General features: G+C 37.8%; 1 protein-coding gene and 1 pseudogene across 2 annotated transcripts; both read right to left on the reverse strand.

The window, feature by feature from the left end:
- Positions 1–3,879: 3,879 nt before the first annotated feature.
- Positions 3,880–6,988, reverse strand: LOC137718829 (UDP-galactose/UDP-glucose transporter 7-like; annotated as a pseudogene). The gene is made up of 7 exons (XR_015965049.1): positions 6,805–6,988; positions 6,472–6,603; positions 6,081–6,327; positions 5,178–5,286; positions 4,919–5,078; positions 4,171–4,314; positions 3,880–4,044 (listed from the first exon to the last, which is right to left on the reverse strand). The product of XR_015965049.1 is annotated as a UDP-galactose/UDP-glucose transporter 7-like (transcript).
- Positions 6,989–11,654: 4,666 nt separating this feature from the next.
- Positions 11,655–15,054, reverse strand: LOC137717891 (SWAP (Suppressor-of-White-APricot)/surp RNA-binding domain-containing protein). Its single transcript, XM_068457394.2, has 3 exons — positions 13,870–15,054; positions 12,693–12,967; positions 11,655–12,576 (listed from the first exon to the last, which is right to left on the reverse strand). The coding sequence occupies exons 1-3, from the start codon at positions 14,853–14,855 to the stop codon at positions 11,810–11,812; spliced, it is 2,028 nt and encodes a 675-aa protein (XP_068313495.2). The 5' UTR covers positions 14,856–15,054; the 3' UTR covers positions 11,655–11,809.
- Between the last annotated feature and the right edge of the window lie 994 nt (positions 15,055–16,048).

Consider the following 16,048-nt stretch of genomic DNA (forward strand, 5'->3'; position numbering starts at 1 on the left):
TCCAGCCAGGCCTGATTCTGTCTCTAGTATGATGCTAAAGTTTTTATACTTATGTGAACTTATGTTATACTGTTAATTAGTAGACACGGTTCTTTATGATTTTAATTCATAATTTGATTGTGTCATAATACTTTTGTAACAAATATGCAAGATATGAGAAAATGTGTGATGAATGTGGGAGGTACCAGGCTTGATGTTTCGAGCTGATGAGTCTGTTTGATTGTGACCACAGGTAGGGTGAAATTTCTCATAGTCTTTTGGGACTCAGAAAAAGTGGATAACCGTGGTTGCCCATCTTTTTAAATATTATAGTTGGATATAGGTAGATAACATGTCCCATGAAACATATGAGTGTGATCATATCATGCAAAGCTTAGGTCTACATGAGATTTTCTATTTACTAAAGATTCGGATCCTGGTCCCGTGAGCCAACCCACCGAATTTATTTTGTGTTTCGATTTTTTTCGATAGAATTTGGTTATGTGATCACAAATCTTCAACCTTATAATCTTGCAACATCAGTTCATGACAAACTTGGATGTATTTAGTGTGATGGCTAATTATGTATATATGACTCTTTGTCACGGTATGTTATTCTGTGAAGGAAAAAAAATGTAATCGATATATATAATGTGACGATATAGTTACACTATAAAAGCAAAGAAATAAATTGGTTGCATACTCGTCATTCTTGAAATTCAAACTTAAGACATATCACTTACAAGTGAAGAAAAATATTATTAGACCGTAGTACTAAGTGACAATTATTTATATATATTTAGGCAGGGCCGGCCTTGAGAGTAGCCGAGGTAGGCGATCGCCCAGGGCCCCCAAACAAATTTTTTTATATATCCTGTATATAAAATATAAATAAAGAAAATGTAAGAAGCATTGCAATTATTTAGTTGGTGCAGTGGAAACGGTTCCACTTCGTTTTCATTGGGGTGGTGTGTTCAAAACACCTTGTAGGCATTAGTTTTTGCTTTTTTTCAAATCTATGAAATTAAAGATAAATTGCTCTTTAAAATTTTCAACTTTAGGAAAAAAAAAAATAACAAAACATCATGTTAGTGGGTGGTTTATATTTAAATTCTTATTTATTTTCAAAAATATTTTAAATAAAAATTGTATAAATAGAAAAAACTTGAGTTTCTTAAATAAAAAAAACAAACAAGGACCAATTCTCACACACCTACGCATGTGACAAGAGGCTAGTGAAATTAATGGCCTCAATTGTCCAAATGCATTTTTTTTCTTTTGCTTTTGAAAATAGCCTAAAAAAATAACAAAAACCAGAATAATCATAACTTTGTACTCATTTTCTTTCAACTTCTCAATCTTTCTATTTCTATTGAATGTTTAAGCAATTATCACTTGGTCCTGAAGATTGTAATTTGAGGTAACCATAACTTTGAATTTAAATTTTCTTTTTCAAAAATTTATTGTTAAACTAGGTTATTCTAAAATTTGATTTGCTAGTGTGTGTTGATTTTAGAAAGAACACAAGAGAGCTACTTGGCGTTGTTGAATTATTATATTCGTCAATCAAGTTTTATTGTTTTTTACACTTTGTGCATTTACGTTTAAAGGCATGTGACATGTAATATTAAGTAATGTTAGTATCTTTTGATATTAATTTTTAATGATATTTGATGAAGAAATAGATTTTTTATGTAATTAGCGAATTCTTTCTCAGGGCCGGCCCTGTATTTAGGGAAATGATTTTGGCACATTCATTTTATCTTGGTGGACAACCTTTCTAACTACTTGATTGAACAAATTAAAAGAAAATCAAGTGACAAATATAAAAAGAAGTGCAAAAATCATTGGGAGCATATTTTCACCTACTATTTTTATCTTTCACACACCTCTTTTTATTTTTAGTCATAGATTAATTAAATAAAATAAAAATAACGAATGATTTTAAATGAGCATGTGTGAACATAAATGTGTGTCTTTATTATTTCCTTTGTCACATGTAAACAAAAATAAAGAATTTAAATTATTTTAAACAAAAATAACCAATTCACACATAAAAGTAATGTTCCAAGAGGTCCCGTCTAGGACCGCCTAGGCCTCACCTAGGCGCAAGGCATATGGTTGTAGTATGCAAATTGTTCTCAGACATGAGACATCAGATTATATGTACCTTATATTTATAGATATGAACTTTGATTTTACTTCAAGGCCCTCACTGCATTGCAGAGTCGAATAGTGTGATACACCGGTTCATATGTATGAGTGAAGATACATGAATGCACAATAAGGAATGTATCACCTTCTGGTAACTATTCAATAGAAAGAGATATCTCTAAAAAGCTACATGAAGATCCATGTTAGAAATCTTCGGCCAAAGTACATGTTGATCAAGCACTATTTGTAAGAATTGTTTCAACGTGAGATGCATCATAGCAATCATAGATGACTACATGTAATTTGACATAAATCTATATCACATAAATCTTGATCAGGATATAGATGATTAAAGAATCAAATTGCATTGTAACTTCAATCAAGGTTCAAAAAAGTATTATAATTAGTTCACGTATACTTCTACTAATTCAGGTAGTCATGACATGTTAGATGTCACTCATAGTTTATGTAACTACATATATCCCTCTTTACATGTCCCCTGACTAGCACCTATTGCCTAACGCCTTTAAAACTTTGCATAAAAGAGCTGTTTTGGGTTGGAATCAAAGAAGACAAGTAGGCAAGGAAAAGCACAATTTGCATTAAATTTGAAAGCGCACCCAAAAGGCCACCAAAAAAGCTCGATTAAATTGCTTTGTCGCCTGCACAGCAAAGCTTGAGTTGGAAATATTAATGAAATTGAATAATTTATGTAAGGGGACGAGAAGGAGACGGTCAGTCAGTCTCCTCCACATATATTATGACAGTCTTCTCCACATATATTATGACACGTGATTTATCTGCTCATATTTTGAGTATATAAAAAAATCTCTTCTCATCGTGAAGCCACCCAAATTCTAAAGTTCTGCAGCCCTCGGTCAAGCCACCCCAAATTCACTTGGGTGCGGTGGGAAGATGATAAGCCTTAAATCCCAATCCTTTTAAATGGAAATGGTAAAAGAAACCCCAGGGGTTTAGCGATTTAGAAGAAGAATTTAACGGGATTTTACACTCAGTTGGTTAATTACATTCTCCTACGTTGCTATGCATGCGATACGAGGTCTCGAATTTGAAAACCGCCTCCCTCAATATCGATTGTATTAGAACGAAAAAAAACAAATAGTAATTTCAATCAACACCTTACACAGCCACAAGCAATTATTGAAGCATGGGAGAAAACACAAAGGAAATTATTGATCTGAGTCGGAAAATTGCATTGGAAAGAACAGGAAAACAAGTGCATGTGCATGGAGGAGCCGGAAGACTTTTCGTCTCGACGGATAATAATCGTTCCCAGAACATGAACCGGGGTATTCACTTTCTGTAATAACTGAATTTCAAGATTCAGTAGAGTCGAGGAATGCATCCAAATTCATACGATACGATCATACGAGGACCTAAATCAGTAACCCAAAAAGAAAAAGCAATCAGCTTTCATTTACATTCAACATCCCAAAACGAATGGAATCAGTTTTTCTTGGTTAAACACTGAACAGAAGACAAAAGTAAACAAACCGGAATCTTATGTAAACCGACGGATGATGAATTGTTTTATCAAGAAACATCTCTACCATGTGAGTAGAGTAACGAATTCGGACATGCTGTGAACAGAACATGTTTAAACATTTCTACCGTGTATCATTGTCATTCAAGGAACTAATTGCCATGTTTTGATGAAGATAAGAAGCAAAATGTACAAACAGAAAGGAGCTGTTAGTAACCATATGCAATCTTTTGGTATCAACGTTATTTACGATGAGCCTCCACATCTGCAATCCACTTTGCGGGCTTGTTCTTCCTCTATTGATATTTGGCAAACGAATACCAAACTCCGCCACCTGTGTTGATAACTAGTCCAGTTACATTCTAAACATGTACTTGCACGCCACCCAGTAGTACAAAACCAAGGGTCTGAGAAGCAAAGAAACACGTATAAACAAACTTTCTCACAAATATTTGTCTCAAAATAAGATGAAATAAAACTTAATTCCCAAAATCGTCATTTAGCCTACAGAAAATGAGGTAGTTCAGTCATACCGTGGACCCAACCCCTTTTAGGACTCCAACGATGGTTGTTGTTAGAGCGGAGTTGACTACCGCACATAAGAACATGGTGAAGTCGAGAACAATGCCCATAATAAATGAAAGAATGAGGATCACCAGAAAATATAAGGAATTACTCTGCAAAAACAGAAAATTTCATATCAGTTATATAATGCACGATCTTTCTAAGAAGAACTCAGTGCCACAGCAATAATCCCAAGGCCCCTGAAGAAATCTTCACATGGTTACTACTTATATGAACAGCCAGCAATGCAACTGTATATCCACTAATCCAGAATCCCAAGGTAAATTCAAACAACACAAAATCAGAAAAATTAGTGGAGCCAGATGTATCGCCAGCTCCCACCAAATTGCTGAAATTGATATCACTACGAGTTGATATTGCTGGATGCAGGCCAAAAGAAAACTAGGACTTCTCAATGGGCTAAACTAATATGTACAAAGAACCATGTTTATAGTCAATGATGTTGTCAGCTGGAATTTACAACTTGAAATCCCTTGTTTTTATGCTATCTAATATGTATTAAGTCTTTCTTATCGTAACATTGGATAAAAAATGCCTCGTACTAGATGTCAAAGACAGTAATCCATTTCCGGATACAAATCCAACAATTTAAGCAGTCAATCATCTACTGTTTCCTTAGTTACTAGAATGAATACAAAATAGAGTCCCACGTAAAAAGAGAATGATTCAAATACTTATATAAAGAAAAGGTCTGACCTTTGCAATTAGTAATGATAAAGAATTTGGAAATTCTCCGGTAGCTACAATGAGAAGCTTCAAAAACGGAAGAGACAGAAAGCTGTTATAGTACATGATCTCAACTGATGATAGCCCATCTTCAGCCCAGATTTCTCCACCAACACAAGGTACATGGTCTAAATAAGAAGTGCTTGTATGAGCTTAATTACCATAACATACAATTCGAAGCAAGTAAAGCACAAACCAGTCGGTGAACAAAAACATCATAACCAACCTGGAAAAAAAACAGAAGTAAGGGCCATGCTATATCCAAAAAGGTCAAATGAAAAATCTCCGAGTGCAGCTATCAGAACCCCTACTGCAGTCAATATTACTGAAAGACACACCTGAAACATGAAAGAGAACTGAGTATTGTCAAATCTAAAACATGAAAGAGAAGAAAATTAAATTAAATGCAACTCAGTATTGTCAAATTTAGTTGTAACGAATATGCTTCTTTCCAGGACTTTAGCATTAGATTTCTCATCTTCAATGAATAAGTTTTGACGGATGACTCTTTAAAATCAAGCATCCTTTATCTACATTTATAAGGCCAACTTATTTATGAAGGAAAGTATCATTATGTCACAAGACATTTCGTTCCAAATATTATGCCAAATACAGATGATTTATCTTTGTTATCACCAAGCAGCAAGTGAAAGCTATCACAGAGACCCTTCCCAACATAAATAATTATATTTTGAAAAGCTGAGTGCATTAGCAAACGGTTCTGGTAAGCAATGAGAAAATGACTTGCCAGTAATAATGTGAATCCGACACAAGATGTTACTTATTCTCATCCAACGTAACTTAGCTTATGAATTGCAGACCACTTAGTCAGAACCAAAAGAAAGCACATCAAAGACTAATGTAATCTAGCTTCCATTTTAAACTACTTTATAGTGTTGGTCAATCATGTAGGTTTTCTTATGGAACTTTTACATCATACGTTTCAAAGACTAAATAGTATCCTTCTCATATTCCAGTTGGGGAAAGAACAAATTTAGGTTTAACTTACACTAACACTAAACAAAAAAAGAAGCATAACGAATCCTATCAAATGTATAAACAAACATTAAGTTTAATAAGACAGACGTCATCAAACAATGTACAAGCTGATCTAATAAAGACAAGACATTACCTGTATTGGGGGTCTCCCCTTCCCTGAGAAGAATCCAGCTACAAGCACAGCAAGCGGTGTGAGCCTCTTGATTGCAATATACATGGGAATGTTAACTCCCTTCAAACTGGCCAAAGCAAACGCTACATTAGCATTATAGAAAAGCGACACAGGGAGAAGTTTTTTCGCGGTGGACATTTCTAGTCCTCTTGATCTCGTGTATCCCAATCTTCGACCAACATGTATAAGCAAAGCAGTTGCCAAATTGCTAAAACAATAAAGAAACGAAAGAAGGCTCATTATGCACAACCAAGCAGAAAACACTTGCAAATTACCAAGACAATAAACAAATAAAAGACGGGTCATTGCGAACAATCAAGCAAGGGTATCCTAATCTCATGAATTAAAAGACCGATATTCGAATTGTTAAAGTAATACCTGCATTGTGAGAAGGGTCATTGAATGTGAGTACTCCATAATAACTGCTTTATTGATAAAAACCATTGCCATGGAAGTAGCCCCATACGACAAGGCCGCGGACAAACTGCATTCAACGTTCAAACACAAGAAGACTAAGAAAATCAATCAACAATTTTTTGATTCAAAACATCGAAAAGTCGAAACATTTATATATTTTAACATAGCTACCATGTTCTTTGCTTACAGTTGTAATCATCAAGCTAAAATCTTTGTCGGAACAACATAAACCCAAAAGAAAACAACTTGGGACAGACAGAAGGACAACCTCAAAAACGAGCTAGCTTCTGTCTCAATACGTTTCTCCATGGCCATATCTAAGCTTCCAAACACAAATCCTTTGTTTTGGATCAGTGTCAAATGAGCTCAGTGGGAGCTATTGTTTGATCAAAGCTACATGACAATTTTTTCTTGTTTGACCAAAAACGTTCAAATCGATGAAAACCCAAATTTCGAAACCAGGGAATTGGATTCGATTGGACCCAGGACTGATGAACGACGAAACCGATCCAATTCGAGAGTAAATTGCATCGAATGAAACCTGGTTCTGAGATGGGTTTTTGAAGCGAAGACAGAGATAGGAAGTCCAGAAAGTGGAGTGAGGAGGGTGTGGAGGGGGAGAGAGGGAGTAAAAAAATGGAGGAGAGAGAGTAACGCTGTAACGGAAAGCCGGAAAGGGAGGAAAGGGAATGTGAAAAATGGGAACGCGAGAAATGGGAAATGTGAAAGATTGGAGCATGGTAGGGAAGCACTGCGTTTTCAAATTTTACGTTTTTATATTTTCGGTTGCGACCTCCGAAGAGAAAGATTAAACCTTTTTCTTCGTCGGAAAATTTAAAACCTTATATCGGAATAGTAAATTTTTTTTGGTCGGAAAATTAATACTTTTTTGTAACAAGTTATAATTTTTCTTGTTCCCTTATTAGGAAAACACATCTCCACATGGGAAAAATTAAAGATTACAAAACTAAGCAATATCACAATTAAAAGCTAAACTAAAATGTTTTTCTAAAGTTGTTTGGGACAATGTTTTAATTTTTAGAATTGATGCAACGTCTTTGAGCTTACGAGTAAGTAATACTTCGTAAACATGAACACTTTTTTGTTGAAGCCAAAATGTGGGAGATCCTGAGTTCGATGCTCCAAGGTAGTGAGTCTGCTTGACTGTTGCCACATGGCAGAGTGAAATTCCCCATAGCCTTTCTGGGCGCGAAAGGGATGGATAACTGTAGCTTGCCATCAGCATAGCCTTTCTGGGCGCGAAAGGGGTGGATAACTGTAGCTTGCCATCAGTTGTCCTCATTTTAAAAAGAGAAAATAGTTCTCTCTTCTCAAGCATGTTTATAACTTCTTGACTTGAAACCTTTGGTGTTTTCACAATGTCCTTCTCAGGAATCCTATTTAGGAAATAAACGTTCATTAAGTATAAATGAGTCAAGGAATAATATTGTTCAATTAACTACACCCCAACTTTATAACTTTATAAAGGTTTTACTGTATTAATAACATTTAGTAGAGAGGGAGGGGCGAGGGGTTTATGGGTGCGATAGTATTTTCCTCTCCAAAGAAGAGTTGGTGTCATACACGTCATTACCGACGAAAAACTAGTCTCGTCTAATTTTACTCTACTTTTTATCCCTATATGAGATTGAGAATTTATAATGTAACCAATTATGTGTCATTTTACATTGTAAAATGATAGATTGTCATGGTGAATATAGTATGATTTGGGAAATTCCTAAAATGGGACAATTTCTTAATCTTGGGACAAAAATATGACATTTCAAATATGCACACAACATGCACACGACATTTTGAAATGACCAAATTGTCATCCCATATAAATGGGTTATCTAGAAATTCTAGCCTTCATTTCTCATTTTATAGAGAGAGAAATAGAGAGGAGAAAGAGAGAAAATCTCTCTTGACCAATTCCAATTCGAAGAACCCTAACCCACCCATGTTCTTCATCCAAGAGCTCTCTCTCTCTCTAACCCACCCATCTTCTTCATCCAAACTCTCTCTCTTTCTCTCTCTCTCTCTCTCTCCTCTCTCTATATTTCGAATATGCACAAGAGCTCTCTCTAACCCACCCATCTTCTTCGATTTTTACCTTTTCATTTGTAGGTTTTGTGAACTGGGTTTACTTAATTTTGCTTTTTGATTGATGGATTTTTGGAGTTGAAGTGATTGGTTTGGTGTTTCTTGGAGGAGACCCAACTCCTTCAATTTTTAACTTTTTTTTTTAATTTTTTATAATCATTTCTGATTTATATTGGGTTTTCATTTCTTCTATCTTCTCCCTCCTTCTGCTCCCTCTCTCGATCCAAATTTACAAGCACTAAAATAGAGTTTGGCTTTTGCTGCAATTAAATAAAAAAATGTATTAAAGGTCAGTTGCCTTTTGGAGAAGAGATAAATTTGAGGGAAAAGAAAGAAATTAGAGTGGAAAGAGGGAAAAGAGAAGGATATGGACGAAATTGTTTCGCGTAATCGTTCGCTCTCTTCATATTAAGCTCGCTTATACACTATATGTACATGACATGCACATGTTATGCTCACAAATCTAAGCTCAACCCAAAAACTCATAGTTCACATACCTCTCTTCGAAATCAGAAAAATGACGCAATCAGATATATAACACTAAACTTTATATGAAGAATTGAAGATTCATTAATTTGAATTTGGTATCAAATTTGATTGGGTTCAAATATTTCAAGGATTTGAAAATTGAATTTTGAATGGGCACGAAGGAACCCAATTGAATCAAAGAAAATTGTTTCACGAACTCGTTCGCTTTTTTTCGTATTTGTAGGGCTTGCCTCTGAAAAAAAAGAAAAAAGTAGTAAACTACGTTAACGCGAAGAGTATCAAAGATGTAAATATGCACCGTATACACTATACGCACACCACATGCACATAATATGCACAAAGCGGGAGAAACTTTAACGGCAACATATTGGTATAGTGAATACAATTAAAACATAATTGTTATGTATATAAGGTTACAGTGATAGTTTGAAAAGTCTTGTTACGTATATCAACCACCACTTAACTGAGCACGTGGAAAACATGATACTCGTTATTGTTATTTCATAGACACGCATGACCCTTAACTTCCTCTAAGCTTTTTTCTAATTTTGTTTTTTGCCGAGGCTAAATAGGTTATGGTCATACTTGCTAAATTCCGGGGCACAACATACGTGCATCATAACTAGTGAACATTCCCCGCTTCTCATATTAAGATGTAGCCATGCACACCATATGCACACCACATGCACATTACGGAAAAATTTTCACAAATTTCTGCAATTGAACACTGGAACCAAAAATTGTTCCATCCCAGTTTTCTAATACGTCAAAACTTGAAATTTATTCCACAACCCAAACACCCGAACATGAAACACAAACCCAAATTTAACTTCTAAGTATTAATTATCTTACAAACAACTCATTTATTCCATAAATTATTGATGAAGGAACTTGAAACTAAACACCCTACCTTACTATGCCTACCGAAGCTTTAGTTGCCGGAAAAAATGGAACTTTTCGGCCAAAACATAAAATATGGTACAAAACCCAGCTCACTCTTCTCACCTCTCTCTTGCATCCCTTTGTTCGAAATTAGATCTATGAGGTCAACCTAAAACCCAACTCACTTTTCTCGCCACTCTTTGGACTTCTCTCTCTTTGAAATCAGAGCTCAACCCAGAAACTCAGAGCTCAGAGAGCTCTCTCGACATCTCTCTCTTCCAAATGAGAATAGTGATGCAATGGGGTGATGATTTTTAGTATCTATATGTAGGTATTTTAGTAATTTTGATTTTGTGCATGGTGCGCATGGCTTGTGTATGACATGTTTGTCCTATTTCTGTCCCAATATTAAGACATTGTTCCATTTTGAGGTATTTTCCTATAATTTTTCAACTCCCACCATGTCACAAGTTCAAACTCCTCCGCCGCCACCCCCTGCCTAAAAGGATACCCGAATACAAATATTCTCCTTGAAGCTTAAGGGGAGCGTATTGTATATGAAATTTGATGGACTTTACTTGTTTCGGAAATCTAGATATATTCAATACAACTTTTAAGGAGTCAACAAATAAAGTTTTTTTTTTTTCTCTCTCTCTCTCTAAAAAATTTACTAAAATCTTGTGGTATTCAATTACAACTTTTTGCGAGCCTATAAAAGTCTAGGTATATTCAAAATTTCATTGATTTAAGGGATTTAAAAAATCATGGACTTGGGTGCTTTTATAGTAGGGTTATTGTCATATCAAATTCTATTCCTATCCCTAAGATTTTGACGGAATTCATTATTTTTTATTTTTTGATAATATGCTTCACTATCCACCATAATGTCATCACCACCATCTTACCCTGACCATCCCTCAAGCCCCACCACTAACATTGTCATCATCGTTGTCACCACTGTCATTGGCATGAACGTCATGCCATCATCACCACCATACCACATCGTCCTACGACCATCTTTTTACTGTCGTCATCACCAACCATGACCACCAGCCACACCACCTTCAACATGACCGCAACCTCTACTACCATCATCACCACCCCATCACTACAGCCCCACCCCAACATAGTGAATGTGCTGACAAGGCATACATGTGAGTCCTATACTCCTATTGAGTCCAATGATATATTGCCACGTGGACTGTAAAAGAAAATATATAATAAGAATAAAAAGGAAAAAAAGCAAAAGTAATAAACCCCCACCCCCCAACCAGCCCCGCAACCCACTCCCTTTCTCCTTTCCCCGCAAATATTCTTCAACACATCCGTAGTTGTAACAATGGATCATGGATGCATGCAGGACACGGCAAACGAAAAATCACAACGAAGAGGAACTTAATTGCCGTGGAATCACACAAATTCACAAACAAGTGAAAAATTCCTATCCAAAACCTTCCCGTTATGTCAATAGACCAAAAAAAAAAAAAAAATCAAAAAACATAGAAGTAATACTCATTCTGGTCTCTCCCCTCCCACCACCCGAACCGTGTCCAATCACTGCAGAAGTGAAAAAATGTTCTGTACTTTCTTCGTTGTCACGTAGGATCAAAGTTAAAAATGTTTGATAGACGAATGAAAGGAAACTTTGCATGAACTAAAGATTCTGAATTTATCTGTTAGTCAGGTAAAATGTTTGCAGTACTATTTCTTCCATGCATTAACATTAATACAATATCGAAAAGATATCAAAAACCCGAAACAAAAGGAAGAAGTTGGCATTTCCTAATCAGGTCTGTTTTTCACCTCGCTGAAGCTCGTGCACTCATGGATGAGTGGTAGTTGGTGCTTCTTTGTTTCCTGTAAGAAGAATAAACATCATCGTACTGGCTTGCCTCATTTGGATTAGCTGTGGCCCCTAGTCCCAACCTTCCCGACCCACTCTTTCTATCTACACTTCCATCAGCATAAGCCCCCGTCTCAGGGTCTATCTGCAGGTTTGGGGGTGGAGGGATGCAAGCTCCACCCTTGCGCGCCACAGGCTCTCCTTCGTAATCATCCTCGTCCCTGCCATCTGAATTATGAAGGGGCCCTTCAGAAGGGTTAACTTCTCCAATCTCCTTGAAGAATTTCGACACTCTATCGAGAATTTCTGACTGAGGTACAGTGGATGGAGGTATAACAGTTGGAATGTCCAAAGGGCTCATCTGCGAGTATGGCACACCACTGCCAATCTGCATCTTTCTGACCATCTCAGGAATAAGACCAGGTGGGAACAACGGATATGGTGTCAACTTCTCCCCACCACTAGCAGGTTGGCCTGGCAGTAAATGGGGTGGGGGTTGTTGGTTTGCTGGTAGAACGGAAGATGTTATGGGCATGGACCCGGGAAAAGCAACAGGAGGGACTGAATTCGGAAGAAATTGCTGGGAAGGCATAGAGAGAGGCATGCCTTGGCCAGGAACTGCATGTTTATCAAGGTGATCTTGATCAAGTGAACTGGATACAGAACTTTGCCTATCCGTCTGCCATTGAAATGCATTGTGGTTTGTTGTCTGTGGTGGCAATCCTGCATCAAAATAAAGAAAAAGATAATTAAAGTGTAGGACAAACCAGTTTATAGAGCCCAGTTGCCCGAAATTTAGTAGCCTAGACATACATACAACACAGAAGCCTACTGCCTACCTGCTGCTGATTCTGCTGAAGCAGTGGATAAGTCTTTTGGAATCCCCGTAAAAGTATTACTTGATGGTCCACCAAGCATCTCATTCCTAAATGTATCAATAGTATCCTGATCATAAATGTTCTTAGAAGCCCATAACTGTAAAATTTGCTGCAACTTCAATTGATTGTCTTCTGTGATTTGAGGGTTATGATAAATCCTTGCAAGCATGGAACCTAAGATAGGTTTGAAAGCAAGTGATTCATTATCAAGGCCTTCAACAGTCCGCCGATGCGAGCTGTAAATTCAAAGGCAAAGAAGGGATCAAAGAATTATTCAGACTATCATCAACCAACCGTGCCAAAGAAAACAAAAGGCAAACAAGAAAAGAAACCTCTAAATTCTTTAATGACACTATCACCGTACACTCAGAAAACTAAAGACTTGAGGCTAGATATTTGAAGGATTGTAGTGCACATAAACAAAAACAGAGACTTGTATGAAAGACGGAGCTTTTTCAATACCAGCTCTTTCATACTGTAAAGAAACAAGAGTTATGGCAAACTTATAGATGATCTGTTGATCTGCCAGCCCCTGTGGCAACAGAAAAGGGCACACACACATATATATCCCTGTAAAACGTTCACCCATCATCCCTACGAAAAAAGTATACATTGCTTTTTTGTTTCCCGCAGCTAGCACACGTCAAAACAGTGCAACCCCCGCTCCCCCTCCCCCCCCCCCCCCCCCTCAAAAAACAAAAAAAAGAAGAAAAGAAAAGCCTCTGTCTCCGTACAAACATGTTCAAAGGCCACACCCATCATCCTTCTTATTTTTGTACACAATGGAAAACAAACATCACCCAAGCACTAACCCATGGATTAACTGTGTTATTCAGAAGTAAGAACTATAACAACTAATGTTGTTAAAACTTCCAACGATTTCATGGAAATATGATTCTTCTGTGAGATGTAGTGTAGGCTGTTATCCAGATGTCAAATAGACTATCACACAAGTAAATGTTTCCACTAAAATCGCCGGCACAGCTCAAAAAACAAAAAATGTATCTTTTTTGACTTGCATTCCATTGGACTCGACCCAAAACATATCCGAGCAAAAGCAACAAATCACAGTTAAGCAGGCAAAAGCAAACAAGAATTCTGCAATTGCAACAAATGAACAATGCACCACTAGAATTACCTGTCAAACAAAATATCATTTGCAAGGTATATCACATGAAGCTGCCTCTCAGAATCATCCAAGCCAAACACCCTCTCCCGAAGAGCCTCAGCCAATGCCGGCGCAAATCTTGACCGCTGCATAAACCAAAATTTCGCTCCCTTAATCGACTCTTTGGTCCCATTCAGCGTCATAAGCACATTGTTAAGCTCCACTGCAACCTCAGAGGGAAGCGGTCCCGAGAGCCCTTTGAAGGGCTTGGATGGAGACTGGTCGTACTCTGTCCGCCCGTACACTCCGAACGACTGCCCGTGTCGCTGCTGCTCGTAAAAATAAGGCGGCGGAGGCCCGCCCATCATTGCCGCAGATGGAGGCGCGTTCATCATGGGGTTTGGGGGCGGGCGCAGCATGTGCATCGACCCGGGTGGGAATCCAGCTGGGTTGAAAGATCCGCCTGGAGCCCGGGTCGATATCCAGAGCTTGTAGCGGTAATAGCCATGGCCTTCGCCGCCGAACAAGAAAGCGTACTCGGGATTATCCTGCTGCTTGTCCCGGATCATGGCTTCGAACTCCGGGCCGTTCTTGGCGGAGTACTCTACAAGCTTATCGATCCGTTTGTGGAGCTCCGGGTCGGACGGAGGAGCAGACGGCGGAGGCTGGGGAGAGTCGTAGGTGGGCCCTGTGTGGAAGGGGGAGGGAACCAATGGAGGGGGAAGGTGGGGAGCGAAGGACGGAGGAGGGAGGTGGTGGGGGTGAGGCGGGGCGTGGGGAAGGACTTGCGGCGGCCCGTGGGGATGGTAAGGGAATTGTTGCTGCAGAGAAGGGTGGGGACCCACGAACTGTGGTGGGCCTCCATGGAACTGTTGGGTTTGGGGCGGGTACCCGAATTGCTGCTGTTGGGGCGGTTGTTGTGGCTGCTGCTGCTGTTGAAGGCTGGTGGCTGCTTGGCGCTGTTGTTGGGCGTAGGCCATGGCGGAGGCGGCGTAGTCGTGAGGCTGCCGATCCATTGCAGCGCTGAGTCTGAAAACAGTAGGAAGTCGTGTTGTCTCTGAGTGATAGACTGCCTCCGCTAGGAATCCCTAATTTCACTTTTATTTCGTCTTCCGCCAATTTGATTTTGGGGATTTTGGGGGAAAGCTCAGATCCACCTGGGTTTACTTTAGGGCTTCAAACGATCGTGTACAATTTGACAAAAGCGTGGGCCATGCTAATGCTAATTTTTTAAGAAGTTTTAATGTGATATCCTCAGTACTGTTTATTTTTAATGAAAAATTACATTTTTATCTTTATTTTGTATTATTTAATACACTTTTATTTGTCATTTTTTATTAAAATTAAATTTTTTTGATCTTTTCGTTAATTTTTTTTAATTTTTTATGAATTCCAATTTCATCGAATGTCCAAGACAATCAATTTTTAATGGACATAAAAAAGATTAGCATAGTTAATAAATTTGCATATAATACGTATATTAAATAAGTATGTACATATTTTTTTTAAATATTTTCATTTTCTATATATGCTTTGATGATCGTTAAATTACACGTTGTTAAAGCCTCAACGTATCATACACATATTATATACGTACATACTTACCTTTCACGTTATTTTCACACATTTCTCAATAATATTCCATATAAAATTCATGTGTTTTTTATATATTATTGAAAAATATAAATAATTAAATATTAAATTAAAATAGCTGAATTTTCCAAAATATTGTTTTAACATATTTGTCGAATAATACACGGACATGGAGCAGTGTAGACGCAGGGCGGAGAGGGAAGCCTTCCTCCTTTGTTTCTCATTTTTCCTGCGTTGCTTTACTTTTGCTTTATTTTTTTGTTTCAACTTCCCTGAGCTTGTCTCATATCGGAACCCTCATGCACCTCTCTTGCTCCGATGCTTCTTGTCCTCAACTACCGACCAATGCTACTCGACCCAGGTACTTCTCCTCGATGACACACGGGTTTTGAGTGGCTGTTAAAGGGCAACTTGCACTATGGGAGTGATCACTCTACGTGTGGCTCGCTCACCCCTATTTTCCGTTGATCCAGTTGTTCCATTTGGTTCGTTCTCTTGGTAGCAGTGGCCTTGCGATGGAGGTGCGTTTGACTTGGTGGTGGCTGCTAGTTTCCTCTCCGTTTTTAGGGTTTATGTTGTTTTTTCAGCTGGATTATTTTGGGCATTTATTTTGTAT

This window comes from Pyrus communis, chromosome 8 (assembly GCF_041283825.1).
Source record: "Pyrus communis isolate YQ-2024b chromosome 8, ASM4128382v1, whole genome shotgun sequence".
Taxonomy (NCBI): Eukaryota; Viridiplantae; Streptophyta; class Magnoliopsida; order Rosales; family Rosaceae; genus Pyrus; species Pyrus communis.

Bases quoted from the DNA above. Each gene is read 5' to 3' on its own strand.
- LOC137717891 (XM_068457394.2), bottom strand. From the start codon at position 14,855: ATGGATCGGCAGCCTCACGACTACGCCGCCTCCGCCATGGCCTACGCC. The intron at 12,968-13,869 runs GTAATTCTAGTG...TTGAATTTACAG, and splicing joins AATGATATTTTGTTTGACAG to CTCGCATCGGCGGACTGTTG. The intron at 12,577-12,692 runs GTAGGCAGTAGG...ATTTTGATGCAG, and splicing joins TTCAGCAGAATCAGCAGCAG to GATTGCCACCACAGACAACA.